The sequence below is a fragment of the Ranitomeya imitator genome, chromosome 3, assembly GCF_032444005.1.
Source record: "Ranitomeya imitator isolate aRanImi1 chromosome 3, aRanImi1.pri, whole genome shotgun sequence".
Lineage (NCBI taxonomy): Eukaryota > Metazoa > Chordata > Amphibia > Anura > Dendrobatidae > Ranitomeya > Ranitomeya imitator.
Window position 1 is genome coordinate 749,686,805 of NC_091284.1, and position 25,488 is coordinate 749,712,292.

General features: G+C 44.1%; 1 protein-coding gene across 1 annotated transcript in view; it reads left to right on the top strand.

The window, feature by feature from the left end:
• The window catches only part of TRPC4 (transient receptor potential cation channel subfamily C member 4), a 413,435-nt gene that overhangs the window by 163,078 nt on the left and 224,869 nt on the right, over positions 1–25,488 (top strand). Inside the window, exon 2 of the mRNA XM_069758936.1 lies at positions 13,966–14,370. Within this exon, the coding sequence (XP_069615037.1) occupies positions 13,990–14,370 (381 nt within the window). The 5' untranslated portion in view covers positions 13,966–13,989. The remainder of the gene's footprint in view (positions 1–13,965; positions 14,371–25,488) is intronic.

The window sequence follows — 25,488 nt, forward strand, 5'->3', positions numbered from 1 at the left end:
ATAACCCTTCCATTTAACCAGATACTGGAGTTTCCGTCTAGAAACACGAGAATCCAAAATCTTCTCCACAATATACTCCAATTCCCCCTCCACCAAAACCGGGGCAGGAGGCTCAACAGATGGAACCATAGGTGCCACGTATCTCCGCAACAACGACCTATGGAATACATTATGTATGGAAAAGGAGTCTGGGAGGGTCAAATGAAAAGACACAGGATTGAGAACCTCAGAAATCCTATACGGACCAATAAAACGAGGTTTAAATTTAGGAGAGGAAACCTTCATAGGAATATGACGAGAAGATAACCAAACCAGATCCCCAACACGAAGTCGGGGACCCACACGGCGTCTGCGATTAGCGAAAAGTTGAGCTCTCTCCTGGGACAAGATCAAATTGTCCACTACCTGAGTCCAGATCTGCTGCAACCTATCCACCACAGAATCCACACCAGGACAGTCCGAAGACTCAACCTGTCCTGAAGAGAAACGAGGATGGAACCCAGAATTGCAAAAAAATGGAGAAACCAAGGTAGCCGAGCTGGCCCGATTATTAAGGGCGAACTCAGCCAACGGCAAAAAGGACACCCAATCATCCTGGTCTGCAGAAACAAAACATCTCAGATATGTTTCCAAGGTCTGATTGGTTCGTTCGGTCTGGCCATTAGTCTGAGGATGGAAAGCCGAGGAAAAGGATAGGTCAATGCCCATCCTACCACAAAAGGCTCGCCAAAACCTTGAAACAAACTGGGAACCTCTGTCAGAAACAATATTCTCAGGAATGCCATGCAACCGAACCACATGCTGAAAGAACAAAGGTACCAAATCAGAGGAGGAAGGCAATTTAGCCAAGGGCACCAGATGGACCATTTTAGAAAAGCGATCACAGACCACCCAAATGACTGACATCTTTTGAGAAACGGGAAGGTCAGAAATGAAATCCATCGAAATATGTGTCCAAGGCCTCTTTGGGACGGCAAGGGCAAAAGCAACCCACTGGCACGAGAACAGCAGGGCTTAGCCCTAGCACAAATCCCACAGGACTGCACAAAAGTACGTACATCCCGTGACAGAGATGGCCACCAGAAGGATCTAGCCACTAACTCTCTGGTACCAAAGATTCCAGGATGACCAGCCAACACCGAACAATGAAGTTCAGAGATAAGTTTATTAGTCCACCTATCAGGGACGAACAGTTTCTCTGCTGGACAACGATCAGGTTTATTCGCCTGAAATTTTTGCAGCACCCGCCGCAAATCAGGGGAGATGGCAGACACAATGACTCCTTCCTTGAGGATACCCGCTGGCTCAGATAAACCCGGAGAGTCGGGCACAAAACTCCTAGACAGAGCATCCGCCTTCACATTTTTAGAGCCCGGAAGGTACGAAATCACAAAGTCGAAGCGGGCAAAAAATAACGACCAACGGGCCTGTCTAGGATTCAAGCGCTTGGCAGACTCGAGATAAGTCAAGTTCTTATGATCAGTCAATACCACCACGCGATGCTTAGCTCCTTCAAGCCAATGACGCCACTCCTCGAATGCCCACTTCATGGCCAGCAACTCTCGATTGCCCACATCATAATTACGCTCAGCGGGCGAAAACTTCCTGGAAAAGAAAGCACATGGTTTCATCACTGAGCAATCAGAACCTCTCTGTGACAAAACCGCCCCTGCTCCAATCTCAGAAGCATCAACCTCGACCTGGAACGGAAGAGAAACATCTGGCTGACACAACACAGGGGCAGAACAAAAACGACGCTTCAACTCCTGAAAAGCTTCCACAGCAGCAGAAGACCAATTAACCAAATCAGCACCCTTCTTGGTCAAATCGGTCAATGGTTTGGCAATGCTGGAAAAATTACAGATGAAGCGACGATAAAAATTAGCAAAGCCCAGGAACTTTTGCAGACTTTTCAGAGATGTCGGCTGAATCCAATCCTGGATGGCTTGGACCTTAACTGGATCCATCTCGATAGTAGAAGGGGTAAAGATGAACCCCAAAAATGAAACTTTCTGCACACCGAAGAGACACTTTGATCCCTTCACAAACAAAGAGTTAGCACGCAGGACCTGAAAAACCATTCTGACCTGCTTCACATGAGACTCCCAATCATCTGAGAAGATCAAAATGTCATCCAAGTAAACAATCAGGAATTTATCCAGATACTCACGGAAGATGTCATGCATAAAAGACTGAAACACAGATGGAGCATTGGCAAGTCCGAACGGCATCACTAGATACTCAAAATGACCCTCGGGCGTATTGAATGCAGTTTTCCATACAACCCTCCTTGCCTGATTCTCACCAGATTATACGCACCACGAAGATCTATTTTAGTGAACCAACTAGCCCCCTTAATCCGAGCAAACAAGTCAGATAACAATGGCAAGGGATACTGAAATTTAACAGTGATCTTATTAAGAAGGCGGTAATCAATACACGGTCTCAGCCAACCATCCTTCTTGGCTACAATGAAGAACCCTGCTCCCAGTGGTGATGACGATGGGCGAATATGTCCCTTCTCCAGGGATTCCTACACATAACTGCGCATAGCGGCGTGTTCGGGCACGGATAAATTAAATAATCGACCTTTAGGGAATTTACTACCAGGAATCAAATTGATAGCACAATCACAATCCCTATGCGGAGGTAGAGCATCGGACTTGGGCTCTTCAAATACATCCTGATAATCAGACAAGAACTCTGGGACCTCAGAAGGGGTGGATGACGAAATCGACAAAAATGGAACATCACCATGTACCCCCTGACAACCCCAGCTGGATACCGACATGGAATTCCAATCCAATACTGGATTATGGGTTTGTAGCCATGGCAACCCCAACACGACCACATCATGCAGATTATGCAACACCAGAAAGCGAATAACTCCTGATGTGCAGGAGCCATGCACATGGTCAGCTGGGCCCAGTATTGAGGTTTATTCTTGGCCAAAGGTGTAGCATCAATTCCTCTCAATGGAATAGGACACCGCAAAGGCTCCAAGAAAAACCCACAAAGTTTAGCATAATCCAAATCCATCAGATTCAGGGCAGCGCCCGAATCCACAAACGCCATGACAGAAAACGACGACAAAGAGCATATCAAGGTAATGGACAGAAGGAATTTGGACTGTACAGTACCAATGACGGCAGACCTAGCGGACCGCTTAGTGCGCTTAGGACAATCAGAAATAGCATGAGTGGAATCACCACAGTAGAAACACAGACCATTCAGACGTCTGTATTCCTGCCGTTCAACTCTAGTCATAGTCCTATCGCACTGCATAGGCTCAGGTTTAACCTCAGGCAGTACCGCCAAATGGTGCACAGATTTACGCTCGCGCAAGCGTCGACCGATCTGAATGGCCAAAGACAAAGACTCATTCAAACCAGCAGGCATAGGAAATCCCACCATGACATCCTTAAGAGCCTCAGAGAGACCCTTTCTGAACAAAGCTGCCAGCGCAGATTCATTCCACTGAGTGAGTACTGACCATTTCCTAAATTTCTGACAATATACTTCTATATCATCCTGACCCTGGCACAAAGCCAGCAAATTTTTCTCAGCCTGATCCACTGAATTAGGCTCATCGTACAGCAATCCGAGCGCCAGGAAAAACGCATCGACACTACTCAATGCAGGGTCTCCTGGCGCAAGAGAAAATGCCCAGTCTTGAGGGTCGCCGCGCAAAAAAGAAATAATAATCAAAACCTGTTGAATAGGATTACCAGAAGAATGAAGTTTCAAGGCCAGAAATAGCTTACAATTATTTTTGAAACTTAGAAACTTAGTTCTATCTCCAAAAAACAAATCAGGAATAGGAATTCTTGGTTCTAACATAGATTTCTGATCAATAGTATCTTGAATTTTTTGTACATTTATAACGAGATTATCCATTGAAGAGCACAGACCCTGAATATCCATGTCCACACCTGTGTCCAGAATCACCCAAATGTCTAGGGGAAAAAAAAAAAGTGAACACAGAGCTGAGAAAAAAAAAAAAAAAAATTATGTCAGAACTTTTTCTTTCCCTCTATTGAGAATCATTAGTTAGGCTCCTTGTACTGTTATGTTTGCTAATGACAGGTGTTATGAAGGCAATCCAGAAACACAGTGTGCTTAGCGATCAGAGCGCACACAGTGATCTGACAAATACCCAAAAATACAAGAACGAGCTCTGAGACGTGGAAACTCTGTAGACTGCACACCTGATCCTATCCTAAACACAACAAAAGCGGCTGTGGATTGCGCCTAACAACTACCTAGGCAACTCGGCACAGCCTAAGAAACTAGCTAGCCTGAAGATAGAAAAATAGGCCTGACTTGCCCCAGAGAAATTCCCCAAAGGAAAAGGCAGCCCCCCACATATAATGACTGTGAGTAAGATGAAAAGACAAAACGTAGGGATGAAATAGATTCAGCAAAGTGGGGCCCGATATTCTAGGACAGAGCGAGGACAGTAAAGCGAACTTTGCAGTCTACAAAAAACCCTAAAGCAAAACCACGCAAAGGGGGCAAAAAAAAACCACCGTGCCGAACTAACGGCACGGCGGTACACCCTTTGCGTCTCAGAGCTTCCAGCAAAACAAAAGACAAGCTGGACAGAAAAAAAGCAACAAAAAAGCAAAAAGCACTTAGCTATACAGAGCAGCAGGTCACAGGAACAATCAGGAGAAGCTCAGATCCAACACTGAAACATTGACAAGGCGCAAGGATAGCAGCATCAGGCGGAGTTAAGTAATGAAGCAGTTAACGAGCTCACCAGAACACCTGAGGGAGGAAGCTCAGAAGCTGCAGTACCACTTGTGACCACAGGAGTGAATTCAGCCACAGAATTCACAACAATACACCTCGAGCTCCTGACTGCACGTTTCCCTACTGAGCGGGCAAAGGTGGGATTCATAATCTCCCTCTTGTCGGACAGAGCGTTGGAGTGGGCTACGCCGCTGTGGGAGCGCAACGATCATGTGTTGCGGAGTGTTCCTCTGTTTCTGGACTCTCTGAAACAGGTCTTTTTAGGACCTCAAGTCACCCATGATACAGCGCTCCAGCTGCTGGCTTTGACTCAGGGTTCAACCATGGTCAGCCATTTTGCTGTTCTCTTCCGGACATTAGCGTCTGAGTTGGAATGGTCAGATAAAACCCTCATTCCTGTATTTTGGAGGGGGCTGGCTGACCATGTGAAAGACGCTTTGGCCACTAGGGAGATTCCCGCCACACTGGAGGAGCTCATAGCCATATCTACTCGCATAGACCTTCGTGTTCACGAGCGAAGGTTGGAGCGAGCCCAGTGTAGGCAGAGGTTTCGGCTGGCTCCCACCTTTGCCAAACCTTTGGAATCTCCAGTCCAGGCGTCCGAGTCACATGAGGCCTTAGAGGTGACACGAGCGGGATCCAAGTCTCAGTCCACCCGTGCACATAAGGTCCGTCATGTTTACCGGCAGTCAGGACATCTTGCCTCCAAGGGTCCTCAGTGGTCGGGGAAACGTCAGCGTTTAGTGGCAGTTGGAGGAGGTACACTAGACACGGCGACGTTTGCCTCAAAGTTGTCCTTCAAGGGGACAATTACCATAGGCCCATCCACTCTTATGGTCGAGCTATGCGTGGATTCTGGGGCAGAGGGTAATTTTATGTCTTCCTCTTTTGCCCAGCGTCACGCAATACCCTTGGTGATGCTCGCCAAGCCTGTGACCGTTCGAGTGGTAAATGGGTCAACACTACCCTCACAGATTACCCACCAAACCATTCCTTTCACGCTTTCTGTGTCTCCATCACATCAGGAGATAATCTCCCTATTAGTCATTCCTGAGGGAATTGATGAGGTCCTGTTGGGGATACCATGGCTTCGCTACAATTCTCCTCATATTGAGTGGTCCCCTGGGAGAATTTTGGGATGGAGTAAATCCTGCGAGGGTAGATGTCAGAGGGAGTGCGTTCAGGTTGCTACTACACAGGTACCCGCAGATCTTTCCTCTCTCCCCAAGCACTATTGGCCCTATGCAGACGTGTTCTCCAAAAGAGCTGCGGAGACCCTTCCGCCTCACCGCCCCTATGACTGTCCTATTGACCTCTTGCCTGGTGCTGAGCCTCCCCGGGTCGAGTCTATCCGTTATCTCTCCCGCAGAAGGAGGCAATGTCTCAGTACATCCAAGAGAATCTGGCAAGAGGATTCATTAGGAAGTCAGTGTCACCGGCAGGGGCTGGGTTCTTCTTCGTACAGAAGAAGACTGGAGACTTACGTCCATGCATAGACTACAGGGGTCTTAACGCCATCACCGTTAAGAACAAGTACCCATTACCCCTGATATCTGAGCTGTTTGATGGGCTACGGGGAGCGAGGGTATTTACGAAGTTAGATCTGCGGGGTGCCTATAACCTGATTTGCATCCGTGAGGGGGATGAATGGAAGACGGCTTTTAACACCAGGGATGGGCACTATGAATATCTGGTGATGCCCTTTGGGCTCTGTAATGCCCCAGCCGTTTTCCAAGACTTTGTGAACGACATCTTCCGGGATATGCTCACCACCTCGGTCGTAGTCTATCTGGATGATATTCTCATCTTCTCTCCAGATATTGACTCCCATCGGAGAGATGTTCGCAAAGTCTTCGACCTCTTACGGGTAAACTCCCTCTACGCCAAGTTGGAGAAGTGTGTGTTTGAGCAGGAGTCCTTGCCTTTCCTTGGTTATATCATCTCTGCCCAGGGTTTGGCTATGGATCCTGCCAAGCTACAGGCTGTAATGGACTGGCAGGAACCCCATTCTCTTAAAGCGGTGCAGCGCTTTATGGGGTTCATTAATTATTATCGCCAGTTCATCCCACACTTCTCAACTTTGGTAGCTCCCTTGGTTGCCCTCACCAAGAAGGGAGCAAATCCCAAGTTGTGGTCAGAGGAGGTCTCCAAAGCCTTTCTCTCGATCAAGTCACACTTCGCTAGCGCTCCCATCCTACATCGCCCCGATGTTGATAAGCCATTTATCTTGGAGGTGGATGCCTCATCCGTTGGTGCTGGAGCAGTCCTTTTCCAAAAGGATGCTCAAGGTCGGAAGCATCCTTGCTTCTTCTTCTCCAAGACCTTCACACCAGCGGAGAGGAATTATTCCATTGGGGACAGGGAGTTGCTGGCCATGAAGTTGGCTTTTTCGGAGTGGAGACATCTCTTGGAGGGAGCTCGCTTTCCCTTCCAAGTCTTCACTGACCACAAGAACTTGGTGTATCTGCAAACGGCCCAGCGGCTGAATTCTCGCCAGGCTAGATGGTCCCTGTTCTTCTCCCGGTTCCATTTTACTCTCCATTTCCTCTCCGGGGAGAAGAACGTTCGTGCTGACGCTCTCTCCCGCTCCGAGGTGTCATCGGAGGAGGAGGAGCCTCGGCTTATTGTCCCTTCTGAGAGCCTGAGAACTGTAGCTCCAGTTTCGCTAGAGTCTGTGCCCCCGGGCAAGACTTTCGTACCAGCTAACTTGCGACCGGAGGTTCTCTCTTGGGCTCACTCCTCCAGAGTGGGTGGGCATTTTGGGACCAAGAGGACATCTGAGCTTCTGGCGAGAACATACTGGTGGCCGCATATGGCCCGAGATGTCAAGGACTATATTCAGGCGTGCGTTTCTTGCGCCCAGAATCGGTCTCCTCAGCAACGGCCTGCTGGGTTGCTTTACCCTCTACCGGTGGCAGACAGGCCCTGGGAGATGGTCGGGATGGACTTTGTGGTGGGTCTACCCAAGTCGCGTGGCTGCTCCATTATTTGGGTTGTCATCGACCATTTCTCCAAGATGGTGCATTTGGTGCCGCTTCCTCGGTTACCCTCAGCACGGGCCTTTGCGGTGTTGTTCATTAAACACGTTTTCCGATTGCATGGTATGCCTGATAAGATTGTCAGCGATCGGGGTCCCCAGTTCGCATCTCGGTTTTGGAGAGAGCTCTGCCGTTTACTCAGCATAGAGTTAAACCTCTCCTCTGCATACCATCCCGAGACGAATGGGTTGGTGGAGAGAACCAACCAGACTCTGGTGACATATTTGCGACATTTCGTCTCTGCTAGGCAGGATGACTGGGCATCTTTGCTACCTTGGGCGGAATTTGCCTTGAACAACGCCGTAGCCGATTCCACTGGTCAAACTCCTTTTCTCCTTAATTACGGCCAGCATCCGCGTGTCCCTGTGCCCATGCCCGTGTCATCCACTGATTCTAGGGTGGCAGACTGGGCGGTGGAGGCACATGACATCTGGGACCGCACACAGGATGCCATCCGGGCCTCCAAGGAGAGAATGAGGGTTTCAGCTGATACACACCGGCGCCCCGCTCCGGTCTTTGCTCCTGGCGACTTAGTGTGGCTCTCCGCCCGTAACATCAGGCTGCGAGTTGAGTCCACTAAGTTTGCTCCTCGCTACATTGGCCCGTTTAAGGTTCTGGAACAGGTCAACCCTGTGGTCTACCATTTGGCTATTCCTCCACGCCTTGGTATCACCGATACTTTCCACGTTTCCCTCTTAAAGCCCGTTCATTTGTCCCGGTTTTCTGAGTCATCTGCTGGGACATCGGGTTCATCCACGGATGAGTTTGAGGTGAATGCTATTGTGGGGTGCAAGGTGGTACGTGGCAAGAAATTTTATCTGGTGGACTGGAAGGGTCACGGCCCAGAGGATAGAACCTGGGAGCCTGTGGAGCACATTCGGGCTCCGCTGCTTATCGCAGCTTTTGAGCGTAGTGAGGCTCAAGGAGGGGGGGCCCTAGGGGGGGGGTAAAGTTAGGAGTCGAGTTTCCTCTGCTGCACAGGGGGAATCTCGATCCGTGTCTGCTGCGGTCTCCCATTCGGTATCGGCCGCAGTGGGCTCTGCTCAGCGGAGACGTCGCTCCCAGCGTCTCGCTGAGGCTGATTCGGTGCATAGGGTCACTACTGCTTTTTCTGGCTTTCCTATGGTACCCTGCACTGATCTGCGGCGAGCGAGCCTCTCTGGGACTAAGTCCTTGTTTACTCACACTGAGCATGCCCAGGGCAGGGTCTCCCATTGGAGGTCGAGGGCCACATGTTCGCTCACATGCTCAGGTGCTGCAGTACATTCCATTGGTCCTCCTGGAAGGTCCTGAAAGGGCAAAACATGCTCAGGTACTGCAGCACTTTTCATTGGTCCTTCTGGAAGGTCCTGAAAGGGCAAAAACTTCAGTAGCAGCTTCCTGTGCTGCAACTATATAAACTGCGCATGACCGCATGGCCATGCGCTAGTATTGTCTTGAAAATATGTGTGTGTGTAGATGGATGTATGTCGAAGGATGAAAGCTCCTAAATATCCCTCCCTAGTGTTGTTGACTGTTTGCGGATGATGGTAGCTATCTAGCGCCCGACTAGCCATCAGCACAAAACACACATAACAGCGTCTAGTTGCTGTGACCGCCTGTACGGCGCTGTGAGCTTTCCTTACCCAAGCCTGGGTGGTTAGCGGCGTCCGTTTGTGCAGCACCGCACGCACTCTCGTGCCTTTATTTACTATTTCGATAGTTTCCTTACACACCCAGTTGCGGTGTTGTGCCAGCAGTGGTCTAATCGGACTTCAATCCTAGTTGGGGTTGTGTTCGCTGACTTATTGCTCGCGCTCTATGTGCGGTACCGCGGTCCTGTGACACAACAGGATCGCTTCCTTCACGCAGGGTAAAGTTAACCCTTGTATGCATACTTATAGTACCGCCATATAGTCCGTCTTACTTAGCAGCAGGTATTTTCCTGCACGGTGGATCCCGGGTTGCGAACGCACCAATTCCATCTAATAAACTATATATTTGGTGCGTTCCGCCAACCCTAACATCGGGTATTCTAGAATATGCATGTCCACATAGTATATTGCAAAGCCCACATAGTATATTGCCCAGCCACGTAGTATATTGCACAGCCACGTAGCATATTGCTCAGCCACGTAGTATATTGCCCAGCCACATAGTATATTGCCCAATTACGTAGTATATAGCCCAGCCACATAGTATATTGCCCAGCGACGTAGTATATTGCCCAGCCACATAGTATATTGCCCAACCACGTAGTATATTGCCCAATGACATAGTATATTGCCCAGTGACGTAGTATATTTCCCAGCGATGTAGTATATTGCCAAGCCACGTAGTATATTGCACAGCCACGTAGTATATTGCCCAGCCACATAGTATATTGCCCAATTACGTAGTATATTGCCCAGCCATATAGTATATTGCCCAGCGACGAAGTATATTGCCCAGCGACGTAGTATATTGCCCAGCCACGTAGTATATTGCCCAGTCACGTAGTATATTGCCCAATGACGTAGTATATTGCCTAGTGACGTAGTACAGTTAGGTCCAGATATATTTGGACAGAGACAACATTTTTCTAATTTTGGTTATAGACATTACCACAATGAATTTTAAACAAAACAATTCAGATGCAGTTGGAATTCAGACTTTCAGCTTTCATTTGAGGGTATCCACATTAAAATTGGATGAAGGGTTTAGGAGTTTCAGCTCCTTAACATGTGCCACCCTATTTTTAAAGGGACCAAAAGTAATTGGACAGATTCAATAATTGTAAATAAAATGTTCATTTTTAGTACTTGGTTGAAAACCCTTTGTTGGCAATGACTGCCTGAAGTCTTGAACTCATGGACATCACCAGACGCTGTGTTTCCTCCTTTTTGATGCTCTGCCAGGCCTTCACTGCGGTGGTTTTCAGTTGCTGTTTGTTTGTGGGCCTTTCTGTCTGAAGTTTAGTCTTTAACAAGTGCAATGCTGCTCAATTGGGTTGAGATCAGGTGACTGACTTGGCCATTCAAGAATATTCCACTTCTTTGCTTTAATAAACTCCTGAGTTGCTTTGGCTTTATGTTTTGGGTCATTGTCCATCTGTAGTATGAAACGACGACCAATCAGTTTGGCTGCATTTGGCTGGATCTGAGCACACAGTATGGCTCTGAATACCTCAGAATTCATTTGGCTACTTCTGTCCTGTGTCACATCATCAATAAACACTAATGACCCAGTGCCACTGGCAGCCATGCATGCCCAAGCCATCACACTGCCTCCGCCGGGTTTTACAGATGATGTGGTATGCTTTGGATCATGAGCTGTACCACGCCTTCACCATACTTTTCTCTTTCCATCATTCTGGTAGAGGTTGATCTTGGTTTCATCTGTCCATAGAATGTTCTTCCAGAACTGTGCTGGCTTTTTTAGATGTTTTTTTAGCAAAGTCCAGTCTAGCCTTTTTATTCTTGATGCTTATGAGTGGCTTGCACCGTGCAGTGAACCCTCTGTATTTACTTTCATGCAGTCTTCTCTTTATGGTAGATTTGGATATTGATACGCCGACCTCCTGGAGAGTGTTGGTCACTTGGTCGGCTGTTGTGAAGGGGTTTCTTTTCACCATGGAGATTATTCTGCCATCATCCACCAATGTTGTCTTCCGTGGGCGCCCAGGTCTTTTTGCATTGATGAGTTCACCAGTGCTTTCTTTCTTCTCAGTATGTACCAAACTGTAGATTTTGGCACTCCTAATATTGTAGCAATTTCTCGGATGTTTTTTTTTTCTGTTTTCACAGCTTAAGGATGGCTTGTTTCACCTGCATGGAGAGCTCCATTGACCGCATGTTTACTTCACAGCAAAACCTTCCAAATGCGAGCACCACACCTCAAATCAACTCCAGGCCTTTTATCTGCTTAATTGAGAATGACATAACGAAGGGATTGCCCACACCTGTCCATGAAATAGCCTTGGAGTCAATTGTCCAATTACTTTTGGTCCCTTTAAAAACAGGGTGGCATATGTTAAGGAGCTGTAACTCCTAAACCCTTCATCCAATTTTAATGTGGATACCCTCAAATGAAAGCTGAAAGTCTGAACTTCAACTGCATCTGAATTGTTTTGTTTAAAATTCATTGTGGTAATGTCTATAACCAAAATTAGAAAAATGTTGTCTCTGTCCAAATATATATGGACCTAACTGTATATTGTCCAGCCATGTAGTATATTGCCCAGACACGTAATTTATAGCCCAGTGATGTAGTATATTGCCCAGTGACGTAGTATATTGCCCAGTCACATAGTATATTGGTCAGTTACGTAGTATATTGCCCAGTCACGTAGTATATTGCCTAGTGATGTAGTATATTGCGCATCCACGTAGTATATTGGCCTGTTATGTAGTATATTGCCCAGCTACGTAGTATATTGCCCAGCCACGTAGTATATTGCCCAGACACGAAGTAAATTGCCCAGCCACGTAGTATATTGCCCAGCCACATAGTATATTGCCCAGTCACGTAGTTTATAGCCCAGCCGCATAGTATATTGCCCAGTCACGTAGTTTATAGCCCAGTGACGTAGTATATTGCCCAGTGACGTAGTATATTGCCCAGTCACATAGTATATTGCCTAGTGACGTAGTATATTGCGCAGCCACATAGTATATTAGCCAGTTACGTAGTATATTGCCCAGTCACGTAGTATATTGCGCAGCCACGTAGTATATTGCCCAGTTACGTAGTATATTGGCCAGTTATGTAGTATATAGCCCAGTGACATAGTATATCGCACAGCAACGTAGTATACAGCACAGAGCCACGTAGTATATTGGCCAGTCACGTAGTATATTGCCCAGCTACGTAGTATATTGCCCAGCCAGGTTTGTCACAAGTGAAAAAATAAAAAATAAACATATACTCACCTTTCCGAAGGCCCCTTGTAGTCCACGGCAGCTTCCGGTCCCAGCGTTGGTATGGGCGCAGGACCTGTGATGACATCGCGATCACATGACCGTGACATCATGGCAGGTCTTTCTAGCGCAGGCGCGCAGGGCCTGTGATGACGTCACGGTCACATGACCGTGACGTCATGGCAGGTCCTTCTGCCATACCATCTTTGCCACCAGAAAGTGCAGCGGAAGATGGCGGCCGGCGGGAGAGGCTCGGCGGACTACGGAGGGTGAGTATAGCAGGTTTATTTTTTTAATTATTTTTAACATTACATTTTTTACTATTGATGCCGCATAGGCAGCGTCAATATTAAAAAGTTGGGGACACACAGGGTTATTAGCGGCGGTAATGGAGTGCGTTACCCGCAGCATAACGTGGTCCGTTACCGCCGGCATTAACTCTGTGTTAGCGGTGACCGGAGGGGACTATGCGGACGACAGACACTGACTGCGGGGAGTAAGGAGCGGCCATTTTCTTCCGGACAGTGCCCGTCGCTGATTGGTCCCAGCAGCCATGACAGGCAGCTGGCGAGACCAATCAGCGAATGAATAACCATGACAGAAGGACAGACAGAAAAACGGAAGTGACCCTTAGACAATTAAATAGTAGATTATTATGTTGTATACGATCAGTGGGAGTCTAACTTTAGAAACCACAATGGACTCCCGTATTAAAGAGACCTAACAGCTCACGACCTTTCAATGCTATGAATGTGCCAGGAATAGCAGCTTAGGCCATTCATGTGAATATTGCTCGTTAGAATTGAGCTAGTGTGTCATACTGTCACTCCAGAGTGTGCCATGCTACCACCCCAGAGTGCGTCGAACTGCCACTCCAGAATGTGCCGTGCTACCACAACAGAGTGTGCGGCATTGCCACTCCAAAGTGTGCCACACTGCCATGCTAGAGTTTGCTGTGCTACCACACCAGATTGTGCTGTGCTACCACACCAGATTGTGCTGTGCTACCACACAAGAGTGTGCCGTGCTTCCACACCAAAGTGTGCCATGCTGCCATTCCAAGTGAATGTTACTTTGTAGTATTCAGTCAGCACTTCAGTACCTTTGCTCTGCTGATTAGTGGGGGCACATGCTTAGATTCTTGCTAAATATAAATTCATAGTCTATCCAAAGGGTAGGCTATCTGTTAGAAATTCTGGACAACCCCATTAAATCACAACATTATATTGCGCTACAAGTGCATAATAATAACAATCCTTTGATGATGCTAACTGATATTTTTCTCTATTTTTCAGAGACATTGTATTATGGCATAAAATATGGCTCTGTTTTACTACAAAAGTAAAGGCAACAATTCTCATTTCCAAGATCGGATCCCCCTCCGAATTGTACGCTCAGAGTCTGAACTCTCCCCGTATGAGAAAGCCTACCTAAGTTCGGTGGAGAAAGGTGATTTCGCCAGCGTGAAGCAATCACTTGAAGAAGCCGAAATCTATTTCAGAATCAATATTAATTGCATTGACCCCTTGGGAAGAACAGCGCTATTAATTGCCATTGAAAATGAAAACCTTGAACTGATTGAGCTATTGCTAAGTTATAATGTCTATGTTGGAGATGCTTTACTACATGCCATAAGGAAAGAAGTGGTTGGAGCAGTTGAGCTGTTATTAAATCACAAGAAGCCAAGTGGAGAAAAGCAGGTAGGATAAGTATATTATTATTAATCAGTATTACAAAGTTATATCAGCTTAATTTTCTTTCTGGGTTTTAGGAAAAATAGACTTATGTAGTGTTGTAAAATGTCATTACTAATTTGTGCAAAGTATCTGCTCACTACAGCTGAGGAATGTAAAACCTAAAAAAGAAAAATAAATCTTTTGTATGGCTGGGTTCAAATCATGTTTTTGTCACACGTTAGTGGATCAGTCGGGGTTTCCAACTGAAGCCCTGAAAAATGTGATTTAGGCAAATCCACTGATAATGCCATTGATTCTGATGTAATAGATGGAGAAACTTTTCTCTGTCTGACCTCCTCTTCAAGCCGGACACAAAAATGTAGTGAGACGCTCTTTTTTGTATGCCTCAAAAAGGCAAGTACTGTCATTTTATAAGACTTTATTAAAAATCAAAAACGTGAGTGTTTCATGAAATGAAACCATATTTCCCTATCAGAACAATGGAAGTTTACATTTATCCATTTTGTTGTTTCAACGTTGCTCAAAATACAGTTGTGCTCAAAAGTTTACATACCCCCGCAGAATTTTTGCTTTCTTGCTTTGCTTTTTTCAGAGAATATGAATGATAACATCAAAACTTTTTCTCCACTCATGGTTAGTGGTTGGGTGAAGCCATTTACTGTCAATTTACTGTGTTTTCTCTTTTTAAATCATAATGACAACCCAAAATATCCAAATGACACTAATCAAAAGTTCACATACTCTGGTGATTTTGGCCTGATAACATGTACAGAAGTTGACACAAATGGGTTTGAATGGCTACTACAAGTAACATCCTGACCTGAGACCTGTGACAAATGCCAGGAAAATTGTTCGGGATGCAAAGAAAAACCCACAAATAACATAATCTGAAATACTCGGACTCTCTGAAAACTAGCAGTGTGGCTGTTTCAAGATGCACAATAAGGAGGCACTTAAAGAAAAATGGGCTGCAGTAAGTAATTAAATAATTGAATCAAGAAAAATTTCTTAACGCTTTTTTTGGAGTGTTGCATACAGTACAGACCAAAAGTTTGGACACACCTTCTCATTTAAAGATTTTTCTGTATTTTCACGACTATGAAAATTGTACATTCACACTGAAGGCATCAAAACTATGAATTAACACATGTGGAATTATATACGTAACAAAAAAGTGTGAAACAACTGAAATTATGTCTTATAGTCTAGGTTCTTCAAAGTAGCCACTTTTGCTTTGATGACTGCTTTGCACACTCTTGGCATTCTCTTGATGAGCTTCAAAAGGTAGTCACCCGGAATAGTCTTCCAACAATCTTGAAAGAGTTCCCAGAGATGCTTAGCACTTGTTGGCTCTTTTGCCTTCACTCTGCGGTCCAGCTCACCCCAAACCATCTCGATTGGGTTCAGGTCTGGTGACTGTGGAGGCCAGGTCATCTGGCGTAGCACCCCATCACTCTCCTTCTTGGTCAAATAGCCCTTACACAGCCTGGAGGTGTGTTTGGGGTCATTGTACTGTTGAAAAATAAATGATGGTCCAACTAAACGCAAACCGGATGGAATAGCATGCCGCTGCAAGATGCTGTGGTAGCCATGCTGGCTCACTATGCCTTCAATTTTGAATAAATCCCCAACAGTGTCACCATCAAAGCACCCCGACACCATCACAACTCCTCCTCCATGCTTCACGGTGGGAACCAGGCATGTAGAGTCCATCCGTTCACCTTTTCCGCGTCGCACAAAGACACGGTGGTTGGAACCAAAGATCTCAAATTTGGACTTATCAGATCAAAGCACAGATTTCCACTGGTCTAATGTCCATTCCTTGTGTTCTTTAGCCCAAACAAGTCTCTTCTGCTTGTTGCGTGTCCTTAGCAGTGGTATCCTAGCAGCTATTTTACTATGAAGGCCTGCTGCAGAAAGTCTCCTCTTAACAGTTGTTGTAGAGATGTATCTCAAAAGCAAAAGAAAAAAAAAAAAGAAAAAGATAAAAAAAAAAAAATCTGTGGGATCTGTGGAAGCGCATGTAGTGCGAAACAGCTGTCATCCTCCAGACATCATGTTCTCTCCGTCCATGTCCATGTCAAAATAAAGACTTTTTACAGCGTCGGGTTTGGTGAGTGCTAACCACTTTTTTTTCTTTTGCTTTTGAATTACATATCTTTTTGGTGAGCACCCCTGAGCTGAACCGCAGAGTGAAGGCAAAAGGGCCAACAAGTGCTAAGCATCTCTGGGAACTACTTCAAGATTGTTGAAAGACCATTCCCGGTGACTACCTCTTGAAACTCATCAAGAGAATGCCAAGAATGCGCAAAACACTTTTTTGTTAAGTACTCTATATAATTCCACGTGTGTTAATTCATAGTTTTGATGCCGTCAGTGTGAATGTACAATTTTAATAGTCATGAAAATACAGAAAAATCTTTAAATGAGTGTGTCCAAACTTTTGGTCTGTACTGTATCTCCATAATGTATCAAAAACCACATTAACTGCACAGATGACTAATTGAATTCATAAAAATTTTACAATGTAAATATTTTGAGATTTTAGTTGCTGTACTCGTACACTCATAAAGGGTTTGCAGAAAGTACCAAGGTAGAAAAAAATTATAAGGAGGGTCATCCATCAACCCTTGAAAGACAACAACTGGCGGGCCTCTTTCAAATGTATTTAAAGTGTAGCTGCTGTAATCTTACACTTATAAAGGCTTTGCAGAAGGTGAAATGCCAGGAAAAATTATAATGAGGGTCATCTAGTCATCTATAGACCTCAGAAAGTAAACAACTAGTGGGCCTCATTCAAATATTTTTAAAGTGTAGTTGTTCCACTCCTACACCCATAAAGGCTTTGCACAAAGTGCAAAGCCAGTACAAAATTAAAAGTAGGGTAATGCAATAATTCACTTCAGATGTCTACTTCTTCTCCTTCATCAGGAGGCTGGAGGAACTTCCTTTACCTGCTTCCTGGAGCCCAATTCCCAGGGGCCTGGGTTGTAAGTGACCCAGCTTCAGGTAGTGCCTGAGCCCCCAACATGTAGAAGTGGGTGACTGCTCCTTAAGTCACCTGCAAAATTGTCTACTCCTGCATAAGAGTTTTGGAACCCCAAGGACAGTATAATCTCTAGGGCTGATAGTAGCTCCGTCTCAAGCTGCCTTGAGAAGCATCTCCCAGGCCCATTCATTCCTCAAGAAGAGTTCATCCTGCTCACTTCCTTTTTGGATCTAACCCACTGCATGCCAGTGATTTTGCCCCTCCATTTTGAGGAATGTGACCCTATCTCAGCCATCAGCACTTTCTGTCTTTGAGGCAAGTGATCCATCTCTACTGCCCACCGGTTGAACGAGATGTGATGATGGGTCCCAAACTCTTCAATGGACCTCCATCTCCGTTGCGGGTTACATGAAATTACCTTCCCCCAGGATGCCAACTGTCGGTACCTTGTGGCTAGAGGGCCTGCTACCATTTCTCCAGCACTGGACCTGGCTCACCTCTTTGCCTCTTCCAACCAGTCTATACCCAGCAGTCTGCTCACCAGTTCTTGAATCCTGGCTCTCCAGTCTGCAGTACACAAGAATCCCAGTGGTGAAGTCTGCAGCCTTGGTTTGGACCTGGGTTCGGGACTTGGTTGTTCTGGGAAAGCAGCTGGTTACAGACCACAGGCTAATACCACCTCCAGTTGTGCCAGCTTCCTTTGGCTCTGATTTTCCACTGGTCACTCTCTTGGGAGTCTCGTATGATTCTGCCATCTTTGTCACCCACAGAGTATGTAATACTCTATGGATCAGTAATTGAATGCAGAAAAGATTTTCAACACTTTTTTGGATTGAAATATAACACCAATATATACCACAGACCACGTAATAGTATATGGCTGAGTAATTGAATCCAGAAAAATATTTCAAAGATTTTTTGGACTGTTATGTAACACCGAAATGTACCATAGAAAACATAATAGTATATGGCTGAGTCATTGCATAAAGAAAAATGTTTCAATGTGTTTTTGGACTGTTTTGTGACACCAAAATGTACCACAGTCCACATAATAGTATATGGATGAGTGATTGAATAGAAAAAATGTTTCAATGCTTTTTTGGACTGTCATATAACACCAAAATGTTTCATAAAGTACCTAATACACTATGGGTGACAATATAGTAAGTTTCTCCACCCAAAAAATAGAAATGTGGTCAACTGCTGCATCTATATATTTAGCAACTGCAAAGTCCTAATTGGTGCCAAGAGATTGTCACTTTCCCTGTTCCTGCAACTCTCTCTCTCTCCATATGACTAAATGCAGATTGTATCTGATACAAACAAACAGTACAAAATTATCCCTTACAAAGACTGTTAGATTGATGGTTCAGCTTCACCATCAGTTTTAGCACTACAGGACTGTGATTCGTTAAGTTGTGCACACACACGCCTGGACACGCACTCTCTCCCTCCAAAAACAACTGTCACAGAGCTGTACAATGGCTGCAGTGTGCTGAGTCTGGTGGCACTTTTCCTATTATAACCCCAGATGATGTCACTCAGCCAGTCAATCTGAGTAATGCCACTACCAAGATGGCTATCGCATTACATTTAAGCTCAAGCAATCCCCACATGCTTATTGGCTGTGTAACAGGTGCCAAACAAACATAGCGGCTGGGATTTGAGTTTCAAATTGAGCATCGGTTAATGGTGGCTGAGTAACGAGCATATCCGTGCACCCAGATATTTGCGTAATATTCAAGGAACTCCAAGCACTTTCACTCATCCCTATTCATTATTCTAAATAGTGGATTTGTAGGGGGATATTAATTAAGCAAAATTCTGGCACAAATTGCACCAAAGAAAGTGTCTTATGCAACATGCAGCAATTTATTATGTGTTAAAAACATTTTTCAAGCATCTCGTGAAAAGAAAGCTTTGAAATATGTTATATTTACTCTACAGCATCTAGCTTTCTGATAAATTTGGCACTATTTGTCTGGTCTAGTTTTTTAAAGTGTAAATTGTGAATCATCTTAAAATATCTGCCCCATTGTTCCCTTCTAGGAAGCACCCAGAATTTGCTATGAACGTTGTGTGAAATAGCTTATCACTGGTTGATTACTATGTTACCTGAGTGATGATAGTTATCATAAAGTTATTGCTTTGTACTTTATGGCCTCAAAATATATAGACTTGAAGGTTATTGGTGTTGGTACTAATCAACAAGATGGCAAACCCATGTAGTTATTATACTGTATATGATGCAATACATTAGGTAAAGCTACACTTTCTGTCTGAACTTGAATAAACCAAATCCCAAATCTGCAATTTTTTTTCATACATATTGTCTTCCTCCTTTTAAAGGAGTTGTCCTGCTATATGATACCAACCCTTAGGAAAGGTCATCAATACCAAATCTGTTGGGGCCGGACACCCTCCATTGCTCAGCTGTTATTAGTTCCCTTGAATAGGAGCTGTTCTGCAGCACTCAGCAACGACCACTGTTCCTGGAATTGAGGTGAGTAGTGCAGTCCACAGTAGAACCGAGGCACCAGAGAAAAATTTTGCATGAAAAAAACATAACTTTTGAGGTGAACAGTGCATCTCGTTCAATTTTCACATGCATCAGGTGATCAATGGTATTGCCTAATGATAGACCCGCACACCTTTTAAAATGATGACTTTTAGAGAAGAAAGTCGACAATATCATACAATTCGATAACACCCTTTAATTTCAGACTCTGAAAATGAAAGATTCATCCCTATATTAACAGATCATGTGTACTGTCAAGCAATAGCATGCAAAGCACAAAATTGGTGCCCTTCATCCATCAATGGATTCACACGGGTTTCTTCTGCTCCACATTATTCAAATTGACAAAATGTTAAATGTCAATAGTAAAAGTACTGCAGATTCACTATATTTGGAGAAACTGGAATAATAGAATTAAAAGTATTCTTGACATAGTATACATTCTATTGTTTCTGGTGGCATAATGTATGTGTATAGCTACTCAGTTGCTACAATATTACTACAAATATCCTAAAAATTCTCATTTGAATGTTATTCCCTATCTGTGGTATAGGGTATATGTTCCCAATCGTTTGGGTTCTGATTGCTTAGACCCCCACTAACCCAAGAACTGGGGTTCTAAATGAAAATGGAGGTTGATTGTGTGCACTGCCACCTCATTTGTTCGTAATGAGACTGCACAGAGGTTGCTGAGTGGCTGATCTTCAGCACTTCCAAATATGATTGCTTGTTTAGTCAGTATTATATTTTTTAAAAGCTGGATCTAAGTTCAGAAATGTCCAGTGTTTGTATAAAATATGGTTTTATATTTCCATTGTCCCTATGAAATGCTCTCAGAAAATTACTGGGGGGCATTGGTATTTTTTGTAGTTTCTTCAGTTTGTGCTTCACTGTCTTTGTGGTAATTTTTCCTGACTGTTTATGTCCAAGTGTAAAAGACAATGTTGTCGAGGCTCATGTGTGAGGTGAATGTTAATACCTAATAAAGTCTAAATGATGAAAAAGTCATCAAGGTATTTGTAATAAACAATATGGAGGAAAAAGTAATGATGTAATGGGATTCAAATCCATTCACATACAAATTTATACAATTAGGCGCGATTTGAGCCCCCATCACAGTCCTCTCCTCTGATAATAAATTGTGTCCTCATACACAAAGGTCGTGTGTGAGAATAAATTCTATCCCCTAGAAGAAGCTCAATCTGCCACTGGGGTGGCACACTTTTGGGTTCAAGATGGGATCTACAAATATATAACCCTAATTTAAGTTCTTGCAGAAGAGAAAAGACCAACCAAGCGTGAGAAAAATAAAGTATTATACCTTATGCAAATCTTTGATGATAGCAGTGGAATCCCTAAGGTAGGATTATAATTATAACACCAGCAGTTGTAAATGTAATTCAATAAAATGGGACAGTTGACTGATTAATGAGTTTAATCCAGATATTATTGGTCTTTTACAAATAACTTCTCCATATTGATGAGCAATCTTGATCTGATAGATCTCTCATTTTCTTAATAGTTTTTCAAGTATTCTCCTACAGGGTTATAATCTAATTTTTTTTAAATTCTCATCTACAAAGATCCTAAACGCTTACTTCTTATCAATGTTACTATTCTCGATAACAATTGCTCCATTTTTATCTGCTGCTCGAATAATTATAGCTTTATTTGATTTGAGGTTGGTTAGAAATTAAGAATTAATTTTAGTGGAGATTTGTCTTAACTTTATTACCTTTTTTAATGGACTGAAAATCTATTAGGATGAGATGATAAAATGTCTGCAAATAATGACTCTTATGAAGGTGTAGTTCTGTAGCCCCATTATCATGTGTAGTTGATCCTTTTGACCGTTAATTATTCTTTGAGATCCCAAAATGCCTTATGATGGTAAGTTTCCTTTCAAAAGCATTGACATTAACAAATAGAACTAAAACTTTAGACCTTTGAGAGCACAAAATGCTAAACATGGAATAGACATGATATCTTTACATCCAATATGCTAGTTATGACAATCTAGCTAGAAGCCATATGTATATAAAAGGACAATGGGGGTTCATTTCACTTACTACTATTACCATATGGAAAAACATGCTGTTAGGTTCCCTATAAGGTTGCAATGCCCCCTTCCCAACTTACTCACTGGGCTTCTCTGTCACTGCACAAATAACCATGTCTCTTCATTTTTTAAAGAATATTTATTAGTTATAGGTTCTGAGAGCAGCCGATCGCGGCCGGGTGTCAGCTGACTATCGCAGCTGACATCCGGCACTGTGTGCCAGGAGTGGTCACGAACCGCTCCTGGCACATTAACCCTCGGCACACTGCGATCAAAGATGATCGCAGTGTTCCGGCGGTATAGGGAAGCATCGCGCAGGGAGGGGGCTCCCTTCATGCTTCCCTGAGACCCTTGGATCGCGTTGCTCCAAGGGTCTCCTACCTCTTCCTCCCTGCAGACCCCGAATCCAATATGGCCACGGGGCTGCTTCCGGGTCCTGCAGGGAGGTGGTTTGCAAGAGCCTGCTCAGAGCAAGCGCTTGCAAGTGTCCCTGCAGTGCCTGTCAGATCGCTGATCTGACACAGCGCTCTGCAAAGTGTCAGATCAGCTATCTGACCCTATAACATGATGCCCCCCCCTTCGAGGCTATGTTATAGAGTTTTAAAAAAATATTCACATGTGTAAAAAAAAAAATTCCTAAATAAGGAAAAAAAGAATATTGTTCCCATAAATACATTTCTTTATCTAAAAAAAGACAATAAAAGTACACATATTTCGTATCGCCACGTCCGTAACGACCCGACCTATAAAACTGTCCCACTAGTTAACTCCTTCAGTGATCACCATAAAAAAGGAGGCAAAAAACAATGCTTTATTATCATACCGCCGAACAAAAAGTGGAATAACACGAGATCAAAAATACGGATATAAATAACCATGGTACCACTGAAAATGTCATCTTGTCCCGAAAAAAATGACCCACCAATGCAGCATCATCAGTGAAAAAATAAAAAAGTTATAGCCCTCAGAATAAAGCGATGCAAAAATAATTATTTTTTCTATAAAATAGTTTTTATCGTATAAAAGTGCCAAAACATAAAAAAAGATATAAATGAGGTATCGCCGTAATCGTACTGACCCGAAGAATAAAACTGCTTTATCAATTTTGCCAAACGTGGAACGGTATAAACGCTCCCCCCCCCAAAAAAAAAAAGAAATTCATGAATAGCTGGTTTTTGGTCATTCTGCCTCACAAAAATCGGAATAAAAAGCGATCAAAAAATGTCACATGCCCGAAAATGGTACCAATAAAAACGTCAACTCTTCCCGCAAAAATAAGACCTCATATGACTCTGTGGACCAAAATATGGAAAAATTATAGCTCTCAACATGTGGAGACGCAAAAACTATTTTTTGCAATAAAAAGCGTCTTTTACTGTGTGAAAGCTGCCAATCACAAAAAGCCGCTAAAAAACACGCTATAAATAGTAAATCAAACCCCCCTTCATCACCCCCTTAGTTAGGGAAAAATAATAAAATAAAAAAATGCATTTAATTCCATTTTCCCATTAGGGTTAGGGTTGGGGCTAGGGTTAGGTTTAGGGTTGGGGCTAGGGTTGGGGCTAGGGTTATGGTTGGGGCTAGGGTTAGGATTGGGGCTGTTAGAGTTAGGGTTGAGGCTAGGGTTGGGGCTAGGGTTAGGGTTGGGGCTAGGGTTGGGGTTAGGGTTGCAGCTAGGGTTAGGGCTAGATTTGGGGCTAGGGTTAGGCTTGGGGCTAGGGTTAGGGTTGGAGTTAGGGCTACATTTAGGGCTGGGGCTAAAGTTAGGGTTATGGATGGGGCTAAAGTTAGGGTTAGGGTTGTGGCTAAAGTTAGGTTTAGGGTTGGGGTTAAAGTTAGGGTTAGGGTTGGGGCTAAAGTTAGGGTTAGGGTTGGGGCTAAAATTAGGGTAAGGGTTGAGGCTAGGTTAGGGTTTGGATTACATTTACGGTTGGGATTAGGGTTAAGGGTGTGTCAGGGTTAGGGGTGTGGTTAGGGTTATGGTTGGGATAATGGTTAGGGGTGTGTTGGAGTTAGGGGTGTGGTTAGGGTTGGGATTAGGTTTAGGGGTGTGTTGGGGTTAGGGGTGTGTTGGGTTAGAGGTTTGGTTGGGGTTAGGGTTAGGGGCATGTTTGAGTTAGGGGTAGGTTAAGGTTATGGGTAGAGTTGGGATTAGGGTTAGGGGTGTGTTTGGGTTAGGGTTTCAGTTAGAATTTGGGGCTTCCACTGTTTAGGCACATCAAGGGCTCTCCAAATGCGACATGGTGTCCAATCTCAATTCCAGCCAATTTTGCATTGAAAAAGTAAAACAGTGCTCCTTCCCTTCCGAGCTCTCCCGTGCACCCAAACAAGAGTTTACCCCAATATATGGGGTATCAGCGCACTCAGGACAAATTGGACAACAACTTTTGGGGTCCAATTTCTCTTGTTATGCTTGGGAAAATAAAAATTTGCGGGGCTAAAAAAACATTTTTGTGGGAAAAAAATTATTTTTCATTTTCACGGCTCAGCGTTATAAACTGTAGTGAAACACTTGAGGTTTCAATGTTCTCATAACACATCTGCATAAGTTCCATGGAACTCCAGAGTTCCATGCTTCTGGAGGATAGAAGGTTTTTCCACCAACATAGAAGAGGATTCTTTACTGTTAGGGCGGTGAGAATCTGGAATTGCTTGCTTGAGGAGGTGGTGATGGCGAACTCAATCGAGGGGTTCAAGAGAGGCCTGAATGTCTTCCTGGAGCAGAACAATATTGTATCATACAATTATTAGGTTCTGTAGAAGGACGTAGATCTGGGGATTTATCATGATGGAATATAGGCTGGACTGGATGGACAAATGTCTTTTTTCGGCCTTACTAACTATGTTACTAGTTTGCAATATGGGGTCAGTTGTGGGGGGTTTCTACTGTTTAGGTACATCAGGGGCTCTGCAAATGCAATGTGACGCCTGCAGACCAATCCATCTAAGTCTGCATTCCAAATGGCACTCCTTCCTTTCCGAGCTCTGCAATGTGCCCAAACGGTAGTTCCCCCCCACATATGGGGGACCACTCTTCTTTTGCGCCAGGTCTTTCACATTTGAAGGGTGCAGTCTTTCAACAGAAATGTTTAAATCTCTCCACTGGTATTCAATAGGATTTAAATCCAGACTAATTTATAGACACTTAAGAACTCTCCAGTGCTTTGCTTTCATCCCTTTTTGGGTGATTCTTGAAGTATGTTTGGGGTCATTGTTCTGCTGGAAGACCCATGAAATAAGATGCAAACCCAGTTCTCCGACAGTGGGTATTACATTGTGACCCAAAATCATTTGGAAATCTTTAGATTTCTTTATGTCTTGCATACAGTCAAGGCACCAACCAGTGCCTGATGCAAAAAACAGCCCCAAATCATCTTTGAAAACCCATCAAGTTTGACTGTAGGTACAGTGTTATTTTCTTTGTATGCCTCATTCCATTTTCGGTAAACAGTAGAATGATGTGCTTTATCAAACAATTCTTTTTTGGTCTCATCTGTCCACAATATGCTTTCCCAGAAGGATTTTGGCTTACTCACATACATTTTGGCAAATTGC